The 23,650-nt window shown below is 43.1% G+C and overlaps 1 protein-coding gene across 4 annotated transcripts; it reads left to right on the top strand.

Moving 5' to 3' along the window:
• Positions 1–455: 455 nt before the first annotated feature.
• Positions 456–11,759, top strand: LOC135574348 (uncharacterized). Of its 4 annotated transcripts, none has more exons than XR_010465380.1 (7): positions 456–478; positions 5,220–5,375; positions 5,515–5,551; positions 8,702–8,912; positions 9,124–9,249; positions 9,732–9,784; positions 11,226–11,759. XR_010465380.1 is itself a non-coding variant. In XM_065025652.1 (7 exons), the coding sequence occupies exons 1-7, from the start codon at positions 5,014–5,016 to the stop codon at positions 11,227–11,229; spliced, it is 705 nt and encodes a 234-aa protein (XP_064881724.1). In that variant the 5' UTR covers positions 4,137–5,013; the 3' UTR covers positions 11,230–11,759. The 4 variants fall into 4 exon arrangements, 1 of the variants encoding a protein (XP_064881724.1); XM_065025652.1 differs by lacking the exon at positions 456–478 and adding an exon at positions 4,137–5,112 and having other exon boundaries at positions 5,220–5,394; XR_010465381.1 differs by lacking the exon at positions 5,515–5,551 and having other exon boundaries at positions 5,220–5,394.
• The last annotated feature ends 11,891 nt before the right edge of the window (positions 11,760–23,650 follow it).

Genomic DNA, 23,650 nt, shown 5'->3' with positions numbered 1-23,650 from the left:
CATCTACTGGTGTCTTCAAAGCTGACAAGCTATACCCATAGTCGCGCGCACACACACACTGTACACACACGCAATGACCGTCTAGGACAACGTCACACATAGCCGCTGCCCTCTTGACATCAAGATCACGTCCATTAATTACTTATTTGAATTAATCATGACAACCTTGAGACATCTGAATAATATTACTCAATAAGTCATCCGCAATAGCTCTCGGCTAGGGAGTTGTTTTGCGCCAACCTAACATTTGTTCCAAGTGGGTGATACTGGAAAAAGTTTATTTGAATGTGTGCAATAAAATAGGCTATGATCAAATTCTTACAAGCCTATCAGAATTTGTTATTATGGGTGGGGTTGGAGCCATAACGATGTGTTGGTCTGGACTACAACACAGCAGAGAAGACATGGAGAGGATTTGGCTCCTGGGAGTTTGTGTGGCGCTGGCTGTCATTTCTGTTTCTGCTCAGGTCTCCTCCAGGTAATGAACCTTGAATTTGAGCTGATGGAAACTAGACATTTCTGTGATTTATTATTTGTACTATTTCGCCATGTCCGTAAATGGAATTTCTCTGTCATGTAGTCTAGTCATTATTATAGGTACTCATTTCTGATAGTCATAACTCATAGGAGCCAAGAAGCAAACATTTTGGAATTTCAATCATGTAAAAAAAATATGTTGACATTTTACTGGTTTCTTGAACACTTTAGTGTTTGTATCCCAGCTGATGTAGAAGTCTCTTGCTCTCTCTCTCGCTCATATGAGCACTACGTACCTGATCTCAGACCCCCAGTGTGTTGTGTCCGGAGACTCCTACCTCCCTAGCTGTCACCATCCTCACGAACGACCCAGTCAGGGTCACAGCAGAGCTGACCAACGGCAACACCGGCCTGGTCCAGGCAGATTGCGCTTTCAGAGGATGTAACAGAGGAATGTTATCAGTCTATAACATCTTTCAAGTTATCTTGAACTTTCTCTTTAAGCAACAAACATGGTTGCTGTTTTTTTCAAAGGTGTGTTCTTGATCTTCCTCCTGTGAGTTTTCTTTTCTTTTTTCTCCTGTATCAATTAATATATTGAGGTAATATCTGAGCTGGTCAGTGGTGGGTAAATGACTATTGATGACACAAAGTATACATGTTAGGCCAAGTATGACTAATCTAGGATATTACAGCCTAATTACACAGAAATAAGATGAACTCAATTACGCATGATAGTTTGTTTCTTTTCAATTTCTCACATGTTCTGAAACCATCTTTACACTTTTCAACATGTGAGTGTAAATATCTATAGGCTTGGATTTTTCAACTGATTCTCCACAAGACGAGATGTAGGACATAGAATGCTAGCGACGCTTGACTCTCCCAGTGCCTGAGGGTCGAAGCAAATCAACTTTGATTTGTCACATGTTATTGCTGGTGTAGCGAAATGCTTGTGTTTCTAGCTCCGACAGTGCAGTAATATCTAACTAAATGCTTGTGTTTCTAGCTCCGACAGTGCAGTAATATCTAACTAAATGCTTGTGTTTCTAGCTCCGACAGTGCAGTAATATCTAACTAAATGCTTGTGTTTCTAGCTCCGACAGTGCAGTAATATCTAACTAAATGCTTGTGTTTCTAGCTCCGACAGTGCAGTAATATCTAACTAAATGCTTGTGTTTCTAGCTCCGACAGTGCAGTAATATCTAACTAAATGCTTGTGTTTCTAGCTCCGACAGTGCAGTAATATCTAACAATACACAATACACACAACCTAAAAGTAAAAGAATGGAATATATAAATATTAGAATGAGCAATGTCGGAATGGCATAGACTAAATACAGTGGAATAGAAAACAGTATATACATATGAGATGAGTAAAGCAAAAATATGTAAACATTATTAGTGACTAGTGTTCCATTATTAAGTGGCCAGTGATTCCAAATCTATGTATATAGGGCAGAAGCCTCTAAGGTGTAGGGTTACGTAACCGTGTGGAAGCCGCCCATTGATGGCTATTTAACAGTCTGATGGCTTTGAGATTAGAAGCTGTTTTTCAGTCTCTCGGTCCCAGCTTTGATGCACCTGTACTGACCTCACCTTCTGGATGATAGCAGGGTGAACAGGCCCTGGCTCGGATGGTTGTTGTCCTTGATGATCTTTTTGTCCTTTGTGTGACATCAGGTGCTGTAGATGTCCTGGAGGACAGGTAGTTTGCCCTCAGTGATGCGTTGGGCAGACCGCACCACCCTCTGAAGAGCCCTGCGGTTGTGGGCGGTGCAGTTGCTGTACCAAGCGGTGATACAGCCCGACAGGATGATCTCTTGTGCATCTGTGAAAGTTTAATGGTTTTAGGTGCCAAGCCAACTTTCTTCAGCCTCCTGAGGTTGAATAGGTGCTGTTGTGCCTTCTTCACCACACTGTCTGTGTGGGGTGGACCATTTCAGTTTGTCAGTGAAGTGTACGCCGAGGAACTTGAAGCTTTCCACCTTCTCCACTGTGGTCCTGTCGTTGTGGATAGGCGGGTGCTCCCTCTGCTGTTTCCTGAAGTCCATGATCATCTCCTTTGTTTGGTTGACATTGAGTGAGAGGTTATTTTCCTGTCACCACACTCCCAGAGCCCTCACCTCCTCCCTGTAGGCTGTCTCGTCATTGTTGGTAATCAAACCTACTACTGTTGTCTGCAATCTTGATGATTGAGTTGGAGGCGTCCGTGGCCACACAGTCATGGGTGAACAAGGAGTACAGGAGGGGGCTGAGCACGCACCCTTGTGGGTCCCCTGTGTTGAGGATCAGCGAAGAGGTGTTTCCTACCTTTACCACCTGGGGGTGGGCCGTCATGAAGTCAGTTGCACGGGGGGTGGGAGGGGGGTTCAGAACCAGGGACCTGAGCTTGGAGGGTACTATGGTGTTAAATTCTGAGCTACAGTGTATGAACAGCATTCTTACATAGGTATTCCTCTTGTACAGCTGGGATAGGGCAGTGTCCCTCGTCTGTGGATCTATTGGGGTGGTAAGCAAATTGAAGTGGTTCTAGGGTGTCGTCAGGTAAGGTCAAGGTGATTTGATCCTTAACTCGCCTCTCAAAGCACTTCATGATGACAGAAGTGAGTGCTACAGTAGTCATTTAGTTCAGTTACCTTTGCTTTCTTGGGTACAGGAATAATGGTGGGCAAATTGAAGTGGTTCTAGGGTGTCGTCAGGTAAGGTCAAGGTGATTTGATCCTTAACTAGCCTCTCAAAGCACTTCATGATGACAGAAGTGAGTGCTACAGTAGTCATTTAGTTCAGTTACCTTTGCTTTCTTGGGTACAGGAATAATGGTGGGCATCTTGAAGCAAGTGGGGACAGCAGACTGGGATAGGGAGAGATTGAATATGTCCGTAAACACTCCAGCCAGCTGGTCTACGCATGCTCTCAGGACGCGGCTAAGGATGCCGTCTGGGCCGGCAGCCTTGCGAGGGTTAACCCGATTAAATGTCTTACTCACGTCGACCATGGAGAACAAGAGTCCACAGTCCTTGGTAGCGGTCGAAGAAGGTGTTTAAGGAAGATGTCTGTGTCCTCGTGGCTGGTTTTGCCTTTGTAGTCCGTGATTGTCTGTAGACCCTGCGATCGTACACACGGAGTTACATTTACATTTAAGTCATTTAGCAGACGCTCTTATCCAGAGCGACTTACAAATTGGTGCGTTCACCTTAAGACATCCAGTGGAACAGCCACTTTACAATAGTGCATCTAAATCTTTTAAGGGGGTGAGAAGGATTACTTTATCCTATCCTAGGTATTCCTGAAAGAGGTGGGGTTTCAGGTGTCTCCGGAAGGTGGTGATTGACTCCGCTGTCCTGGCGTCGTGAGGGAGTTTGTTCCACCATTGGGGGGCCAGAGCAGCGAACAGTTTTGACTGGGCTGCGCGGGAACTGTACTTCCTCAGTGGTAGGGAGGCGAGCAGGCCAGAGGTGGATGAACGCAGTGCCCTTGTTTGGGTGTAGGGCCTGATCAGAGCCTGGAGGTACTGAGGTGCCGTTCCCCTCACAGCTCCGTAGCAAGCACCATGGTCTTGTAGCGGATGCGAGCTTCAACTGGAAGCCAGTGGAGAGAGCGGAGGAGCGGGGTGACGTGAGAGAACTTGGGAAGGTTGAACACCAGACGGGCTGCGGCGTTCTGGATGAGTTGTAGGGGTTTAATGGCACAGGCAGGGAGCCCAGCCAACAGCGAGTTGCAGTAATCCAGATGGGAGATGACAAGTGCCTGGATTAGGACCTGCGCTGCTTCCTGTGTGAGGCAGGGTCGTACTCTGCGGATGTTGTAGAGCATGAACCTACAAGAACGGGCCACCGCCTTGATGTTAGTTGAGAACGACAGGGTGTTGTCCAGGATCACGCCAAGGTTCTTAGCGCTCTGGGAGGAGGACACAATGGAGTTGTCAACCGTGATGGCGAGATCATGGAACGGGCAGTCCTTCCCCGGGAGGAAGAGCAGCTCCGTCTTGCCGAGGTTCAGCTTGAGGTGGTGATCCGTCATCCACACTGATATGTCTGCCAGACATGCAGAGATGCGATTCGCCACCTGGTCATCAGAAGGGGGAAAGGAGAAGATTAATTGTGTGTCGTCTGCATAGCAATGATAGGAGAGACCATGTGAGGTTATGACAGAGCCAAGTGACTTGGTGTATAGCGAGAATAGGAGAGGGCCTAGAACAGAGCCCTGGGGGACGCCAGTGGTGAGAGCGCGTGGTGAGGAGACAGATTCTCGCCACGCCACCTGGTAGGAGCGACCTGTCAGGTAGAGTTCTATTTACACAAACGAGTAGAGATGCTTTTCCTCCCGGTGAATAGCGACTTTTCAATGTGCTTTTCTGTATACCACAGGAATGTCCATAGACAACAAAACTTTCAGGAACACTTTGCATAGTAAGGGAACCACAGATATTCCTCTCAACAGACTGTAGCATAACATATCGGCGTCCATTTTACGTCACCAAAACTTGACATCAATGTCTCTATATGAATCTGATCTTTCACCTGAGGTATACAGATGAAAATAAAACAGTTTTTATTTAATTTGATGTTCCAGATTGGAGAATCTCCTATATCTGTAAAGAGCACTTTCCAACTTCATGAGCTTCATTATTTGGTAGGTTTTTCTCTTGGTTGGTGAGTGTAGAGTTGTAGTGATTCCTCTCTGCTCTTTGCGATAACCTTTTGACATCTGACCCCTGACCTCTTGTCATTGACTTCCAGTTGACGTCCAGGGGTCAGGTGGTGGCTGCAGGGACAGCAACCTCTCCCTCCTTCTCTCTAACCCCTGCAGTGTCTTGGTCAGCAGAGGCCTGTCACTGTGTACTACCTGATGGTGAGGTCATCAATGGCCTACTGCACATCTTTATCAAGCCCCATGTAAGTCCTACAAAACAAGGTAACTAACTCGTATCACTAATAATGCTAATCTTTCTTATTTTTGAAATTACTCAGTGCATACAGTGATAGTATACTAAATGAATTATTGCAATATGATGAAATGTATTCTGTTCTCCAGGTATGTCTCAGCTGGAGCCATCTGACGGCAAGGACAGGTGATGAGGTGTTCCTCCGTCAGTGTGCTTTGAACCTGGCCCTCTGGTCAGAATCATGGCGGTGGCGTGGAGGACAAAGACTGATAGGGTCATCTCAGATGAGCTCTTCAAGTGGTTCATCTTGTGATTGTAACAGTTTTAGGTCATCAGCTCAGCAGTCAGGCTCTGTCTGTATCAATGGCGACGTGGTAAACTTCTGCGGCATCAGAACTGGCCCAACCTGCTGTAATGTAGCTAGTTGTTTTGTTATGTCTAAGTGGTGGAGGCATCTCTAGTGTTGTGGGTGGGGGTGTGCTCAGTTGCTGGGGGAGATGACTGGATAACTCAAGGAGATAACCCTTCACCACAGTGGAATGACTGGAGGGAAAGATACCACGCTCTCCATTTTCACAGTACTGATGGCACACGTTGTGCCTTGCTGAATAGACTACACTGAGCCTGGAATAACCCTAAGTCTCACCTCACTGTATCCCTGGGTTGATGTTGCGTTACATCATGACTGTGACCTGACCCACTTCTTCATATATGATAGTTGACCGTGATGTGGGGAAACTGTATACATTTGGCTATGAAACAAGTGTTCTCTTACTATTCTATTAATATTGACTTTTGCAGATAAAATTCCATAATGCACAACATTTACTGCAAGTACAAATAGGCCTATAGTGTGTTGTGTACACTGTTGCCAAAACATTAGCTTGTTGCTTTTCAAATCTTAGACTTGCAACCTTGTGGTATGAACAGATACCAGTTTACATTAAACAGAAGACTGAATTGGGTATGAAATTAATTACACACACCATGTTTGGATAACTTAACATTTAAACAACTCGTAAACAAGCCCATATATTGTGAGATCTACTTTCTGTTCCCGAAAGGATTATGAAATCAAGGGGTCCCTCTTGTGGAGATGTGGCATACTACACAAAGATTACATTACATTACATTTAGGGGCGGTTTCACAGACACAGATTAAGCCGAGTCCTAGACTAAATTGCACTTTTAAATTGGACTAAATTAAATTTCTCAGACATGGTTTAAAATAGTCTTAGACTTGCCCTAGTCTAAATTTTTAGTCTGATTTCCAGAAGGACGATTAGAGTTCATCTAGATCTAAGTGTAGGCTTAAATGAAACCTTGCCAGAGGCAGGCTTAACTTCAGATTAATGGGTGTTGGTCCCCAGGTTGACCCTGGCAGTGGAGAAAAATGGATTACCTGGACTATTTTAATGATGATCAAAGAGCACCACCAAGACTTGACAGAAGGGTGGTTATAGACAGGAGCAACCCACTGAATGATTTTGATGAAATCAATTACTGTGACCTTTTCTGTATTTACAAAGAAAATGCAGCTGACAATAGTTCGCATGAGCCAAGGCTTTCATCTGACTCTCTGCCGGGAAGGCCCATCCCTCCTTCCTTACAAGTACTGATCACCTTGAGGTTTTTGGCACCTGAAACCTTCCGCCGTGAAACAGAAGATTTGGGTGGTCTAAGTGAACCGACTGTACGCAGAATAGTCCACAAAGTCTGCAGTGCTATATGTGAACTGAAAGACAATTGCATCAAGTTCTCTGATGCTTCTGCCCAAGCCAACTACACGGTAGAGTTAGTGTTAGGGTTCTGAGAAACAACGGTACAACCAAGCTCATATCCACACCAGAGGTTTAATGGAGCACATGTTTGGTGTATGGAAGAGTCATTTCCAGTGTCTCAAACACATTGCGCTTTCAACCAAGAAGATGCTGCATTTGTCATAATTGCAACAGCAGTGCTTCACAATTACCTCAAACAGCATGGCTACCCAGATCAATTACTTCAAACAGCATGGCTGCCCAGATCAATTACTTCAAACAGCATGGCTGCCCAGATCAATTACTTCAAACAGCATGGCTGCCCAGATCAATTACTTCAAACAGCATGGCTGCCCAGATCAATTACTTCAAACAGCATGGCTGCCCAGATCAATTACTTCAAACAGCATGGCTGCCCAGAACCTCACATTAAAGATGGGAATGACCCAGATGTTCCCATGGTTGAGACAGACAAATGGACAAGCCTGCAGAGATGCTTTTATAATGCAGCACTTCTCACAACAAAGATCGCTCAAGTGATTGACGCAAACAATATCCATAATTCACAAATGTAAATATTGGGACTGTGAACTGGTGCTGGTTCGAGAAGATCATTGGTGCTGCTTCATGTTTCCCTCCTTTAACAGCCAACTCATATCATGCTCTTCTTTTAAACATAGTTTGCGCTCATGAAATTCCAATTCCATTACTCCCTACGAGCAACAGCATTTGTCTTTTTCTGTTTTCGACAGGACCTTTAGAAAGACAAGAAAATCTATAAATATATTAGTAATTATGTATGATATTGTTTGTGTTTACATTTCACACATACATTTTGGCCAAACTGTGTTGCACAAGAAAACTAACATTTCAAAGTGACTCTGATTTGTAAAAGTGAGCCAACAATAAATACAGAATCTGACCTGAAGTAGTTGTAGTGTCCTTTTTGTTTACTTTTCATTTGAGTTGAATTCATTACAAATTGTAGTCCAGGCATTATTTTTCTTGTTTTCTATTGATGAATCATGCTGTTAGTTTTTGATAATTGAGTGCTTTGAAACATTACTTTTTTTCCCAAAGTCATTCTTTGAACATTTTCTTTTACTTCATTGTTTGGTGTAGGTGACTTGCTCCAAATCCACACAATAGTTCTGTATTAGTGTCCCATCCCTGGTTTTTGAAGCATCCTCAGGTCAGCACCAAGTGCTCGTCGTTAATCTAATCAGACTCCCTAGTCTAGAACTAATTCATCTGAAGTTAAGCAACGTCTCAGAAACATTTATAAAAAATCTGGATTCATTTAAGAAGAATTAGCCTATTGCTGATTTAAATGAACTCTATCCGTGAAACCGCCCCTTAAAGTTTAAAGAATGGTATATTTCATAGGAATCTGGAAATACTGGACAGTTATTTTAAATGGTGTTGTGAAAAACTCTTAGAAAATGTCTTAGATCATGAAATAATTTACTTTCTTCATTCTACTTCTTCCTATACTCTGCATCTCCCGTATCAAACCGCTTCTTGGATGTAAGTGATCCATCCTTAATTGTTTTCCCATTCCTCTTGTTCTCCGCAGGTCATCTTGGTGGTTGCTGAGAGTCAGCTCTTTGTTTGTCCTGGCAGACAATGCCCTCGTTTCTACACTGAACGCACGTATGGTGGCTGTACAGAGCCAGGGCGGCGCTGCTGCTCTCTCTCCCATCAGGCCCCTGGTTCGTGGAGAGATGACAATGTCTGTGAAAGCAAAGACTGGACTGAGAAAATTGGTCGTAAAGATCCTTGTGAAGGTACAACGTGGCTGATTAACTTCATAATAAATTAGTTTTCTTAGTTACAAAGTGGATTCTTGATGGACGTAAAATGACGAACTCAGTCAGTCTTTTGATACAACCCCCTCGGTACCCCTCTCCCCTCAGAACACCCCAGACCATGACTAATTAACACTATGTTGCCTCTTAGTACTCGTCCCGTAACCTCTGTCGGTCTGTATTCTCTAAGCCCCGAGGGCAAAGAACGGCCCTTCTCTGGGACAGTGTTTCTGGAGCTGGCTGTCCAGACAGCTCCACGTCTCCTTCCCTCCAGATGTGGTGCCAGGCCGCGAGAGGGCTCACGTGGCAGTGGTTGGTATGTACCGTTCAATACTGTCTACCATCCATCTTTTGTTATCACCAACACAGCTCTGTTTAGGTTTACATGTCGTTAACTCAACGCCTATGTTTCATTTTGTGTTTAGACAATGGGCATGATGCAGGCACGTGGCTGGCCAGTAAAAATCTCTAATTTTGGGTTGGGTGGTAGATGATGGAAACGGAAATGAGGGCTATCAAAACAATATTTGTGGCAACTCGACTCAGAGCAGCTGTGGAGTTGTTTATGTTTACCAATCAGATCCAGGGATTTGTCATGGTAGAATACAAACCTAGCAACTTTTGTCGTTCAAGGCCAAACCGTGTGGTCTCTATTCATGTTATGTATATTATACAGGCAATCTTTTCTAAACACCAAGAGGATTCCTGTCTCTTCATCTCTGTCCTTTTGTCTCTCAGCCATATTCTTTTGTCTCCCCTCGCCTCTATCCATCTCTCTCTCCCTCTGCTCTCACAAAGTGTCCCACTTCAACACCAACTCCACTAACTACCTGCTACATCAGAGCAAAGAGGTAACAGTCTTTGTCTGTTTCAAGTGGAACATATGACACATTATTTCAGTGATGTTTCACCTGACTGCATGCATCATAGCCTAACAGCCACCATAATGTACAGTTCCAAGGCGACAGTATTAACAATTTTCCCAGGTAGACGATGAACAGGATTTACTCATTGAAGTATTGATCTGCCTTATTTCAGGTATTCAGGTCACCTATTCATCACTGGATGTCTAGTTAAATCATAGCTATAAACACAGTGTTCAACTTGTACAGACATTTATGATATGTGATGACTTAATTATGTCATAGAAGAAGGTGAGGTATAGGTATGCTCCTACAGGCAATAGAGGGGCCCTGTGTTTCAGGTTCCAGCAAGTCCGACACTTCAGATATAATGGCCATACGTTCTCAGTGTTGTCTCCTCACTTGCGTTCCATGTAATCCCAGAACGATGTCCAGTGTGAATGAAGGCAACAGCTGTGAATGATAGCTCTGACCCCACAATGCAGCGTGAAAACTGTGTTGAGATGCAGAAACGTGGTAATTGACCACATTCATTCAGAAATGACCATCTGGAACACATACCGTCTGGTCCATGTTAAATCTGCTTAGATTGTATCGCAGATAGGATATGATGGAATGTTCTGCTTCCAACTGCCTTCAATTTAGTCTGTTACAGACCCCCTCTAAACATATTTCTTTCAGTGTCCTCACCTGCCCTGGGGAGCCATTTATATGATGTATTACATTTTGGAAACAGTTTTAAAAAATCCACAGAGGATTTGGCCTTTTCTTCAAACACGTTCACTGTTTTCCTCTCAAATTGACTTAAAACAACAGAGCTTTCTGTTTTTTAATTTATTGTATTTTATTTAACCTTTTATTTAACTAGGCAAGTCAGTTAAGAACAAATTCTTATTTACAATGACGACCTACCCCGGGCCAAATCCGGACGACGCGGGGCCATTTGTGCGCCGCCCTATGGGACTCCCAATCACGTCCGGATGTGATACAGCCTGGATTCGAACCAGGGACTGTAGTGACGCCTCTTGCTCTGAGATGCAGTGCCTTAGACCGCTACACCACTCGGGAGCCCGTCTTTAGCCTTATCAATTACATTTTTTTGTGAGGGGGATTTTGTTTAGTTCTTTCCTTTTCATTAATTAATTTATATTCATTGTAATTATTTGTTCTCATTGTTCTGTCCTTGACAACTATTTTGTTTATTGTGTTTCTGTTGCACATAAAAAGTCATGTATACTGCTGTTTAGAAGATCAGAGTGGTGGGGTTAAATGTTGAAGACCTATTTCAGTTGAATGCATTCAGTTGTGCAACTGACTAGCTACCCCCTTTCCCTTTGTAATTACTACAGTAATTACTATTACAATTTCACTACACAGGCATAGAACCACTTCATGTCATACGCTCACTTCTACCTCTCTTGTCAATCAGATGAATGTTTTCTACAACATGGAGGACCGAGTGCTGTCGGAGGAGCGAAGCTGACACAGAAGGCTGCTCTCTGGATGCTGAGGCGTTTGACGAAGAGAATGACCTGGACCATACAGTATCGTGTTATCCATATGCCCCAGGTAACTTATCATCTCTATGGAGATGTTTGGCTCATTTGTTTTCAACCTAATTCTTTGTCTGTTGCAAGCGTCAGTATGTGCCACTATTTTCTATTTGTCTTGACAGTTGTCATAATTATAACTCCACCATGTATAATCATGCAATCAACTTCTGTCTGAGGCTGTTAGAGAGACAGAGGAAAGCTCCGTTGGGGAAGTTGCTGGTGGGTGTGCTCAGTGGCCCGCTGTTGCCACGGGAGACCTGGTCAGAAAAGCTGTGGCTTCTCCTGGGAAAGTTAGCCTATATTTAGATTCAGTAAATGGACTTTTACATACTGTACGCCTCATGTTTAAATACAAAAGCATTGATATTTCAGAGGTTGAATTGGGACAATAAATAATGCATTTGCTTTGATGGAAGATTGATTTGTCATCATTGATTGTGTAGCTAATTCACAACGATTTTATTTGCAGTTGACCACAACAGAGGTGTGCATCACAATTCCAATGTTAAGACTTCAACGTTTTTCATGTGCAAGATGCTGTGGTTCAAGTGTACGACTACTATGAACTAAGTAACCTTTAATATCAAAGCAGACAATCACTCAGTGTTATACTACATCTCTCTAGTAATCAATACAATATTTATCAGTACAACATTTACCTCTTCAATATCTTATACGGCGTAGAGCAGTGAGGTTCTACAACTCTGGTGTGTTGCAAGACAGGGCCTCCTATGTCTTCTGGGGGAGAGACTGCAGTCTGCAGGCAAGAGATCTTAATCTCTGGCTCCTCCATCACCAATACAAAGAACAGCGCCATCCACTGGCTGGGATGTGTACTGGTTGCAATCATAGCTTTACTGTTATAACAATATAAACCATTTTAAAAGACACTGTCAGAAGGCAAAAAACTATCTGTAGAAATATATAATTATAATTCTAGTAATATATTTGATTTACTTTACCCTGAATCAGTAAATTGGTCAAATCTGAGTGTTTTATTAGCTTTGGGCTCCCCTGTGGCGCAGCGGTCTAAGGCACTGTGCTAGAGGCGTCACTGCAGTCCCTGGTTCGAATGGTTAAAGGTAAAAAATAAAAATAAAAAGCCATTTGATGCACTGGGTTGAATGTACTTTTTGTATTTCAAAAACATCTGTCTTTTTAAATGTTGTGAGGTAACCTCATTCATATGAACACTTTGGTATAAAAATGTAAACAAACAAATGTAGGTGTACGTTCCAATTACGTGGAACAAATGCGTTTCAATTCCCCACTCTTATTTTCCCATCTTTTTTCATTTAGTTTTGTATTGAACTTTTATTTAACTAAGCAAGTCAGTTAAGAACAAATTCTTATTTACAATGACGGCCTACCCCGGCCAAACCTGGACGTAGCTGGGCCAATTGTGCGCCGCCCTATGGGCCTCCCAATCACAGCCGGATGTGATACATGGGTCTGATATACCATTGTGTTAATTAATTGCGGACTGAATAATTTATGATCTAGCTGACATTCTGGATATTTGGCAACCGAACAGATAAAAGTCATTGGCTTTCATCCTCCACATGTGTCTCTGACCCTTTGGAAGAACATGTTTAGCTGAGGCAGTAAAATTATCTATTAAGATTTATTCTGCCAGCACTCAACTTGATTCCCTGCAAATTAATCACTTGTGGGTTCAATGTGTTTAAGCTCACAATTATGTATTCAGCGTCTATTTTAATAAAGTTGCACTGGACTCTTTCTGTGAGTTTGCATACATCTCGCCACTTTTGGAGAGATGCCACTTTAAGCTGCTCTTGGGCAAGTAGAGGCCATGGTTTCTATTGCTAGGGTCAGTCAACTCTAGTCTACCACAAGGATGAAAGGAGTTTTAGAAGTGAAACTGTTTCAGATGCTGAATGTCTATCACCATGTTTAATGCCTCTAGACTCTAAAGTATCTGCCATTGGGATATCTCTCATCACATCTTTAGTGTGATGTAGCTCAAAGCTGCAGAGTGACTCGTTTGATGAGTTCCTGCTCTCTGGCGTTCGCCCAGTACTACCTCTCTCATACTGTACTAGACAACACCACTATGCAAATCACTGTTACTCAATCATCATAAACCTTTGCAGCCTTAACTACAGCCAGCTGAATGGGGATTGTTAGTGTAGTGGCCAACTAGACTTCCTTATCTGTTTCCATTCACAGACAGATGGACAGACAGACCAATATGGTCTCAGGGCAATTCGTATTATTCTGGAAGTAAATCTGTATCTCCATTTAGTGTGATGTATTACGTTACATTATGAATGGAATAGTGGTCAGACAATATAAGCAATAAGGCCAGAGGGGGTGTGCAATCTGGACTCAGAGAAATATGTATGGTACTATACGTCCTCCAAGATATATGATAATGTACACCATCCAATTTGTATGCCGTTGTACGACCGGGTAAAACATATTATACTACACGTCCTATAATTCGTATTATAAACTGGGTGGATCGAGCCCTGAATGCTGATTGGCTGACAGCCATGGAATATCAGACCGCATACCACGTGTTACTGCTCTAATTATGTTGGTAACCAGTTTATAATAGCAATAAGGCACCTCGGGGGTTTGTGATATATGACCAATATACCACATCTAAGAGATGTGTCCAGGAACTCCGCGATGTGTCGTGCATAAGAACAGCCCATAGCCATGGTATGTTCGCCATGTACCACACCCCCTCTGGCCTTATTGCTTATATTGTCTGACCACTATTCCATTCATAATGTAACGTAATACATCACACTAAATGGAGATACAGATTTACTTCCAGAATAATACGAATTGCCCTGAGACCATATTGGTCTGTCTGTCCATCTGTCTGTCTGCAACAAGTGATAATTAAAGGTAGAATTTACGTTGGCAGGGGAGCTAACGACAGGTTAGGATAATTTTATTTAAAATGTTAGGAGAACTAACACTACAAAGGTTAGGAGAATTTATGTAGCAGGTTAGGTGAAATATAGGTTACGTTTAGAATAAGGGTTAACTAAAATGCTACAGTTGCCAGCTATGCGACTTGAACACGCAACCTTTGCTCATTGCTAACTGGTTAGCAATCCAATCGCCTCATTCACTGGGCACCCATGACAGGTCATGCGCCTGCTGTTCACGTGGCAGTGGTTAGCTGGAAGGTGACAGGCCGAATTTGAGATGAGAGATTCCTTCCTATTGTCTTTCAAATTAACTCATGGCTAGATGGCTTGCCTAGGACGAATAGCGTCCTCTAAGTGGATGCTGAAAGCCAGATGGAAAAGCGACCTGCGGAGGGCTTATAGCTGTCCTCTGAATGTAGGCTACCCGCCAGAGATACAAATCAATTCTTGAGCAGGAAACTCCACTCGCCCGCTGGCTTGATGGTCACGGATTACGCCCAAACGTTTCTGTCTAAAGTAACTTCACCATTAGTCCTGTAGGTATCATACATCTGGGAGGTGCTCAGAAATACATAAAGTGTGTTTCTTATTGGCTCTGAAGGCCAGGTCTGAAAGACCCCAGACCAGACCAGACAGAACAGGGCCTAGCGAGGGGCAGCTGCTGCAGCAGGACTGTTCCAGGATCTATACACCAATACCTTCCTGTTAGAATATCACAATTCTCAGCTATTGTCATTCCCACTCATATCAGTCCCAGGATTTTTCTGAGAGTGACAAATTGACAATAGCTTTGTCAAGACAATTTCTGTCCGTACATAAACATACTAAATAATGTAAGACTACAGTCCATGCAACCCGTCAGTCTCTAGCTAGTTTGCTGTGTGGCCCCATGTAACTCACAGAACAGTGGCACAGAATGTCCGCATATCACACAACATCGATCAGAAACAGGTGTCCCGAGGACTAATTGCTAGTACATACAAGACAGACCTGATGCACAGACACGCCTTGCTCCTCACAGTTCTCAAAGACACCTCCTTAAATATACATGTTGCTCAGTCAGCTGTGACCGCACACATCTACATCGGTGGGCCTGTGGGAATGTAAACTATGCATATGTAACAGTATAACTTTAGACCGTCCCCTCGCCCATACCCGGGCGTGAACCAGGGACCCTCTGCACACATCAACAACAGTCAACCACGAAGCATTGTTACCCATCACTCCACAAAAGCCGCGGCCCTTGCAGAGCAAGAGGAACTACTACTTCAAGGTCTCAGAGCAAGTGACGTCACTGATTGAAACGCTATTTAGCGCACACCACCGCTAACTAAGCTAGCCGTTTCACATCCGTTACACATATGAGGATGGTACACACGCGCGCACACACACCTAAGCACATTTTAAAGGAAAACGGACTAATTCATCATTACTCAATAGAAACATGTCAGGTCGCCGTGTACACAAACGCGGTACAGAATTTTTTTTGTGCAATGCCAATTATTATAGTTATGGGCTAGCGGCCATAGCAATGTCTGTCAAACATATACTTTCCATTTATAGGAAAATGTGCTCTGAAGCAACAACTCCTTGTTTTATACATCTTTTTTTGTTGTTCTGAGTGCAATTCCTCAGTACTGCAGTGGTCCACACTCTGTGTAACAGTAACATGCACAGAGATGGGTGCCGAATGAATTGATTTAAATTGACTGATTTCCTTATGAACTGTAACTCTGTAAAATCTTTGGAATTGTTGCATTTCTATTTGTTCAGAATAGGCGAAGATGATAAAGTGCTTTTGTTTTGTGATGACTTTATTGGAATAGATATTCATAGCATATTGCAGAAGCAACAATGTAATTGCATTTATTCACAGGGGATGAAAATTAATGATTTGTAGGCTTATGGTCATGGAAAATGCAATTATTTTCAATAACCAGCTGTTGAAACTTGCAATCACAGAAGGAATCTCTGAATTTGGCTGGAGGAACAGATGTCTGCACCAAACCAAATTGTTGATTTCAGAGTTTCTAGACAACATCATGAGGTTCACATGTAACCATAAATCATGACCGTTGAGACTGGTGACACTGATTAATATTCAATAACGTCAAAGTTGCTGAGAGATGACGGTTTGCGAAGATGCTGTCACCATGGGGATGTAGATGAAATAAACAAAGTAGGAGACTAACTTATGTTCCCCACTCCCTAACGGAAAGCCTGGTGAGCAACTAGAACAACATGTACTGCTGTTATTGGAGAGAGATCTGACACAAGGAAAGACAAATAATGTTCGCTTGTACTACAGATAATCCATAGTGACTGCATGGGGATGAGTTAGATGGTTGAATTCATTCTGCATATGATTTTTCATATTAAGTTGTAGGCCTATTACAGTGATGTGGATCAAGCTGGAGTACTACATCTGGTATTTTATAGAAACTTTGGCATGTTTGGTTCTGGTATCAGAGATGAAATGGTTAAAAGGAATTCAATAACAAAAGGCAAACAAAACAAACATCCCATAGTTGGTAACCTAGTAGAGTTTGCTTTATGAAAGACAACGGGGGGTCTCCTCAATAACAAGAAGACCGATGGGAGACCCCCTAGGATGGGCACCTACTTACACATCGTCATGGCAGGCATCACAGAGGCTATGTTTGACAGGCCGTGCTCCAGTCATCAAGGAGAGTCATGGAAACTCATTTGAGCTTCCATCCCACCCAGAGTGTGTATTTACACAACCCAGTGAGCTGCTCTGCACTATCTCCTCAGTCACCCTCCACATCCCCATATCGACAGCTCTGCTGTCATCTGCTGCTGGCGGCTGATCTAACCCAGACGCAGAAAGAGACGTAAGGGATTAGAGAGAAACTGTAAGGACAAAGAAACCTGAGCTATTTGATTTAATCATCCCAGACAATTGACACCCCAATCTCACTATAATGCTTCCACGTAGAGGTACTTAAAGAATCTAGAAAAATCTGTGTCACCACAGCATGTGGTCAGGAATCACTGGGAATGATGGTGTGTGTGTGGGTCTGTGCATGTCTGGAACACAAGGTTGCCATTCATGGATGATCAAATATTAAGAAAGTATCACAATTCAGAAATATTCTCCCAGTCAAAGTCATCATGACCCCTTCTCATGAGTATGAGTGGACCCTTCCACTCTGGCCTGGCCATGCAGAGAGGGGCGGAACATACCTCTTTTTAAGCCCCATTGGCTTTTAAAACCAATAAAATAAAGCCATCTCGGTGTGTGAAAGGGGAAAGCATGAGGAGCTGAGACGTTGTAAATGGAAGTCTGTGTCTTTTTAGATTTATTCCACCTGACCCATTTTGGGGCCTTTGAATCAGAGCCTCCGCTGCCTCTGTGTGTGTGATTAATTTGGCCTGATGCGTTGGCATAACTCTCTGAGTCAGTGAAGCCCGGTGAACCGAGGCTGTGTTAAACCTAACTGGGTGTGTTTGAATGAGTGACTCACAGTGGGGGATCATAGCTTTAACTGTACTACAGTATTATGCTTCTGTTGCCCAGGAAAAGCAACACTATACTTTCACTAGACTAGCTACAGTACCTCACAGTTCAACCAAGATGCAAGCTGTATGTGAGAGATGTTGAGCCACTCTTGGAGAACAATGGATATTGAATAGGAAAATGCTCTGTGTGTGCTGTTTGATCCCCCAGTGACTAGGAAAGCGCTGTGAGCCCAATGTGATTTCTGTCTTCATACGGTTCTCCACAAATGTTTACCTTGTTCAGTTTTTCTGGCACAGACTGACAGCGGCCACACATTTCCTCCACCACAATAGTCAATTAGTCTAATCAGAAAGAGTTAAATACTGTGCGGCACACCATCGCTGTCTGTCTGTGTGTGTGATTGGCATGATATTTATATAGTACGGAGGTAGCCGAAACCATGAAAAAATGTGGAGGCTCCTATAGGCTTGATTGGGATCTGTCCAAATATTGCTGTTTGACGCGTCTTGGTTAGGGCTGGTATGATCAGCTGCTTTGATAGTTCTGTGGTGGAAGGAAAAGGAACCTGGGTCTGACTTCCCTGAGTTCAACACACGTGAAATATATATGTGAGCAGTAGCAGGGAGGGAGTGTGGGACTGGTGAAGGGAGGGGCTGTCAAAATAAACCATCACTCTCTGTTATTAAAGTGACGTATGCCCCGATGATAATCAAGAGTTACAAATCGCCAAATGCTTGAAAAGAGATTACAATGGATCTGCTCTGCTAGAAGCTACCATTCTGAATATCTCTGCCTTCCTCCAACCCTACTTCCGCAACCCCATTCTATGCATATTCTTCTGGGTCCATTGGCGTTCTCTGAGACTGACAGTGCTGAGCTGTTATCTAAATATTTCCTGGAACAGTTTGAAGACTTTTGTAGGATGGTTGATGGTCTAAAAGTCAGGAGCATAGTTTTTACAGCCAATGGGCTCTGGGGGAACTTCTGGGCTTGGTACGTCTGAGTACAAAGGCCAGTCTGACAAAGGCCAGTCTGAGTTATAGAGATGCACTGAGAATATTCACACTCTGTATATACACACCACCCCCCCTATAAGTGTGTGAGGAAACTAACACAGAGTCCCAGGTTGCCAAGTCAAGAGAGTGTGGGTCATATTTAACTTGACTTCTCTCTCATCAAGAGGGGAAATATCCCCTCTTCGATTTAATAGGGTATAATATTGCGTAAGTCAAACAGAAGAGGCCTTTGAATGTTTGGCTTAAACCATTTGGCTTAAAGGAGCGAATAGTACTCAGTTCTCAATATCTAGTTCCAAGACTTCCCTTCGAAACACCCCATTTATGCCATTGGCCACTCGTCCCAGCTGTTCTATTTCATACATATTTATCAATTAATGACTAAAACATTGGATCGGAGCTAAAAAAGGACACTTAATAAGGAAGTCAAATATGTGAGGCTGCATCTCTATCTCATTCAGACAGCACAGAAATCTCTTTCCCAATTCAGTGCTGGTAAAATACGAGCGTGTTTTTTTAATGGAGTTGAATGGGGGCACACACATACACACACAAAACCAAGACTCTGGTCACAAAAACATCACAAAAGAGCCATCTATATCTGCTATTGAGATCATTTGACACGTTAATCAAAATGACATTCAAACATTAGTACCTCTGTAATGTTATGATTGCGCCATGTCTCGGTGTGTGTCCATGAGATAAATCATTGGTGTGTAAACATGTGATTGGCCCAGTCGTCCACTACTCTGCCCTGGCCCCTAACTCCAGACAGACGGCAGCTGCACGGGGCGCTTTTGTATGGATTATGGACCAGTGGAGTCCGTCCACTCCTGCACTCTGGAGCCTCCTAACACACACAGCACAGTATTCGGAGGAATGTAACTCACACCCTCAATATGGTGGTCTCAATCCATACACAGTAAATCTTCTCGGGCATTGCAGCTCTCTCACTGTTAAAAGAAGAAAGAATGAGAACTAAGATGAGCCTTAGTGTTTTTTGAGTGTGTTTTCTGAGCTGGAACCAGAATGTCTATGTCTAAGAGGTGTACATAATACGATCCCAGCCCAACCCAGATGGTTGAGGTCAGTGGCCATGTCACCTGAGTGTGTTTTCTGAGCTGGAACCAGAACGTCTAAGTCTAAGAGGTGTACATAATACGATCCCAGCCCAACCCAGATGGTTGAGTGTGTTTTCTGAGCTGGAACCAGAACGTCTATGTCTAAGAGGTGTACATAATACGATCCCAGCCCAACCCAGATGGTTGAGGTCAGTGGCCATGTCACCTGAGTGTGTTTTCTGAGCTGGAACCAGAACGTCTAAGTCTAAGAGGTGTACATAATACGATCCCAGCCCAACCCAGATGGTTGAGTGTGTTTTCTGAGCTGGAACCAGAATGTCTATGTCTAAGAGGTGTACATAATACGATCCCAGCCCAACCCAGATGGTTGAGGTCAGTGGCCATGTCACCTAAGCAGTCAGTGTGCTGATAGAGATATGGGAGATGTATGGTTTCTCACTTATTTTCGTTCCATATCCCTCCTCCCCTGTTGGAAAGCTATATGGACTGTTGACAAGTCAAAGCATGCTACATGAAAAAGCTGGCCTTTATTACATTAAATGGTCGCAGCAACTGCGTGCATGTTGAGAAACTTAACCCAAGACTTGTTTTTTTTTTATGCTGGGTGAAATCACATGCATGAAAATGTGCTGTTCATTTGAGAAGATCTAAAAATGTTTTACCTGTGTAGGGAAACGAGTCCAAGTTTTACCTAAACATAAACCATGGCCCAGACATACCATCAATCCAATTGTCCATGTTATAGCCCTACCTAATGAGGACCATGACCACCTTTTACCTCTTATAACATCCTGATAGTGATTAACTCCAGGGTCTGAGAGGTAATGGCCAATCATTCTCCAGCCATGTTGAACTCTCTACTGACAGACAAAGTGTTGGACATGTTTTTATTCCAGGGGGAGACTCCATATTCTCCCTCTGAACCCCGCCAAGAGAATACGAAATACCACAAAACTGGAAGCTTCTGCTAAACTATGGGTTCCATGGAATTTCCTTTTGATGGCTCACTTCAAACATTTGAGTTCCACATGAGACGAGTCATCTGCTTTTGGATATTGGATTTTGCCCTGGATCCTCAACACCGGGATACATATGCCATTCGCACGCATCGCATCCATCTCCACACATCTAAGGAATACTGTGCAACGTCCCTGTCATATGTACTATGGAAATTACAAACAAGAAATGTGCATTATTCATGCAAAAATGATACCTTAGATTAATTTCATTGTCAGACCCTCTCATGACACCTGAAAATGCTTGCAAGACATTCGGGCCTGATCTTTTCCATACACAGAACAGCGGATTTCTTACGGTTTTGATTAATACTTTGTTGTTATACTGTATATAACGCATGATGAGGATGAATGGCTTTTGTGTTGCCATAAAATTATTAACTAGAATGATACATTCCTTGAGACAGAAAAGGGATACCGAACTAGACACGAAAGTCATGTTCATTTCACTGTCTGTGGTTTAGGATCGATTATTAATCAAGCCTTATACAATCACCGACCAGTTTATTAGTTACATCACCCCGTTCTCAAAAATGGATCGCTCCTACAGACCGTGATTCACATGGTTGGGGCTTTCCATATAAAACAGGCAGATGGGCATCGAGGCATTGTTACTGTTTGATTAGAATGGGCAAAATGAGTGGCCTTAAGCGACTTTAAGCATGGTATGACCATCAGTGCCAAGCATGCCGGATCCAGTATTTTAGAAACGGTCCTCAGGAGCTTTTCACGCACGGCAGTGTCTAGGGTTTCCCCAGAAGGGTGCGACAAACAACAACAACATCCAGTCAGCGGCAGTCCTGTGGGCAAAAACAGCTCGTTGATGAGAAGTCGAAGGAGAATGGCAAGCATTGTGCAAAACTAACAGGTGGGCCACAAACAAACAAATAGCGGCGCAGTACAATAGCGGGGTGCAGAACGGCATCTTGGAACGCAGAACTCGTCAATTCCTTGTCACAGATGGGCTATTACAGCAGGCGACCACACCGGGTTCCACTCCTATCAGCTAAAAACAAGAAGTGGGAACATGATTACCAACACTCGGCAATTAAGTATTGGAAAAACATTGCTGGATCCAACGAATCCCAGTTCCTGTGGCTCCATAATGATGATAGAGTCCGGATTTGGCATAAGCAGCATCAGTCCATGGACCCATCCGGCCTGGTGTCAACAGTACAGGCTGGTCGCAGTGGTGTGCCTACGGCCAATCTGCGCCAACATCCCTGTAGAACGTTTCCGACTTGTACTATCCACACCCCGAAGAATTCTGTCTGTTCTGAAGGAAAAAGGGGGGTCCGATCCTGTACTAGATGGGTGTACCTAATAAACTGGCCACTGAGTGTATGTCAGATGGAGTGGCAGGTTTTGGCAGCAATGATAAACAAAAAGCCAGAGGAGCCCAACATAAATATATTTTACTGCCTGAGTCTTCCACGCCCCAGACATATGGACAAGATATCAGGTGGAGATGCTTGCCAAACTTTGTCTTCCTCACTGGGTCTGACATGACAAAGAGTTAGGGCTCTATTCAACCTGTATCGGTGAAGGGTTACAGATGTTTGTTTACAAGCATTGGAGTAAATCAAGCTTATATTTTCGGTTCTGATGGGATACTACAGTTGAACTGAGCTCATGAGGCATTTATAAGTAATAATATTCAGGAATCAATGGGTACATGTCCATTATTTATAAGTCCAAAAATGGATGTAGCAACTGCTGATTTCCCCTTTAAGTCCAATGCAATGTGGGTCATACTCATGACCTGCAATCAGTATGACAATGCTTCTGGTGAGGACACAGTGCCGGGCATGACATCACCCTATACCCACAGGGCCATCTCTCAAATCAAAATCAAATCAAATTGTATTTGTCACATGCACTGAAAACAACAGTTGTAGACCTTATAGTGAAATGCTTACTTACTAACTAACAACCATTTAGGAGGTTTTATGAAAACAAGTGTTATTAAGTAAAAATATAAAATAAAAGTTAAAATAATTAAACCGAAGCAGTAAAATAACAATAGCGAGGCTATATACAGGGGGTACCGGTAAGAGTCAATGTGCGGGGGCACCGGTTAGTCAAGGTAATTGAGGTAATATGGACACTACCGGTCAAATTTTTAGAAACACCTACTCATTCAAGGGTTTTTCTTTAATTTTCCTATTTTCTACATTGTAGAATAATACCGAAGACATCAAAACTATAAAATAACACATATGGAATCATGTAGTAACCATAAAAGTGCTAAACAAATCTAAATATATTTGAGATTCTTCAAATAGACACCCTTTACCTTGACAGCTTTGCACACTCTTGGCATTCTCTCAACCAGCTTCACGAGGTAGTCATCTGGAATGCATTTCAATGAACAGGTGTGCATTGTTAATTTGTGGAATTTCTTTCCTTAATGCATCTGAGCCAATCAGTTGTGTCAAGGTAGTAGGGGTATACCGAAGATAGCCCTATTTGGTAAAAAAAAAACAAGTCCATACTTTTCCAACAGTTTTGAGTTCCCACATATCCTGAGCACTTGTTGGCTGCTTTTCCTTCACTCTGCGGTCCGACTCATCTCAATTTGGTTGAGGTCGGGTGATTGTGGAGGCCAGGTCATCTGATGCAGCACTTCATCACTCTCCTCCTTGATCAAATAGACCTTACACAGCCTGGAGGTGTGTTGGGTCATTGTCCTGTTGAAAAACAAATGATAGTCCCACTAAGCCCAAACGAGATGGGATGGCGTATCGCTGCAGAATGCTGTGGTAGTCATGCTGGTTAAGTGTGCCTTGAATTC

The sequence above is a fragment of the Oncorhynchus nerka genome, linkage group LG12 (genome assembly GCF_034236695.1).
Source record: "Oncorhynchus nerka isolate Pitt River linkage group LG12, Oner_Uvic_2.0, whole genome shotgun sequence".
In the NCBI taxonomy this organism is placed as follows: Eukaryota; Metazoa; Chordata; class Actinopteri; order Salmoniformes; family Salmonidae; genus Oncorhynchus; species Oncorhynchus nerka.
This window is presented reverse-complemented; position numbering and strand designations above follow the sequence as displayed.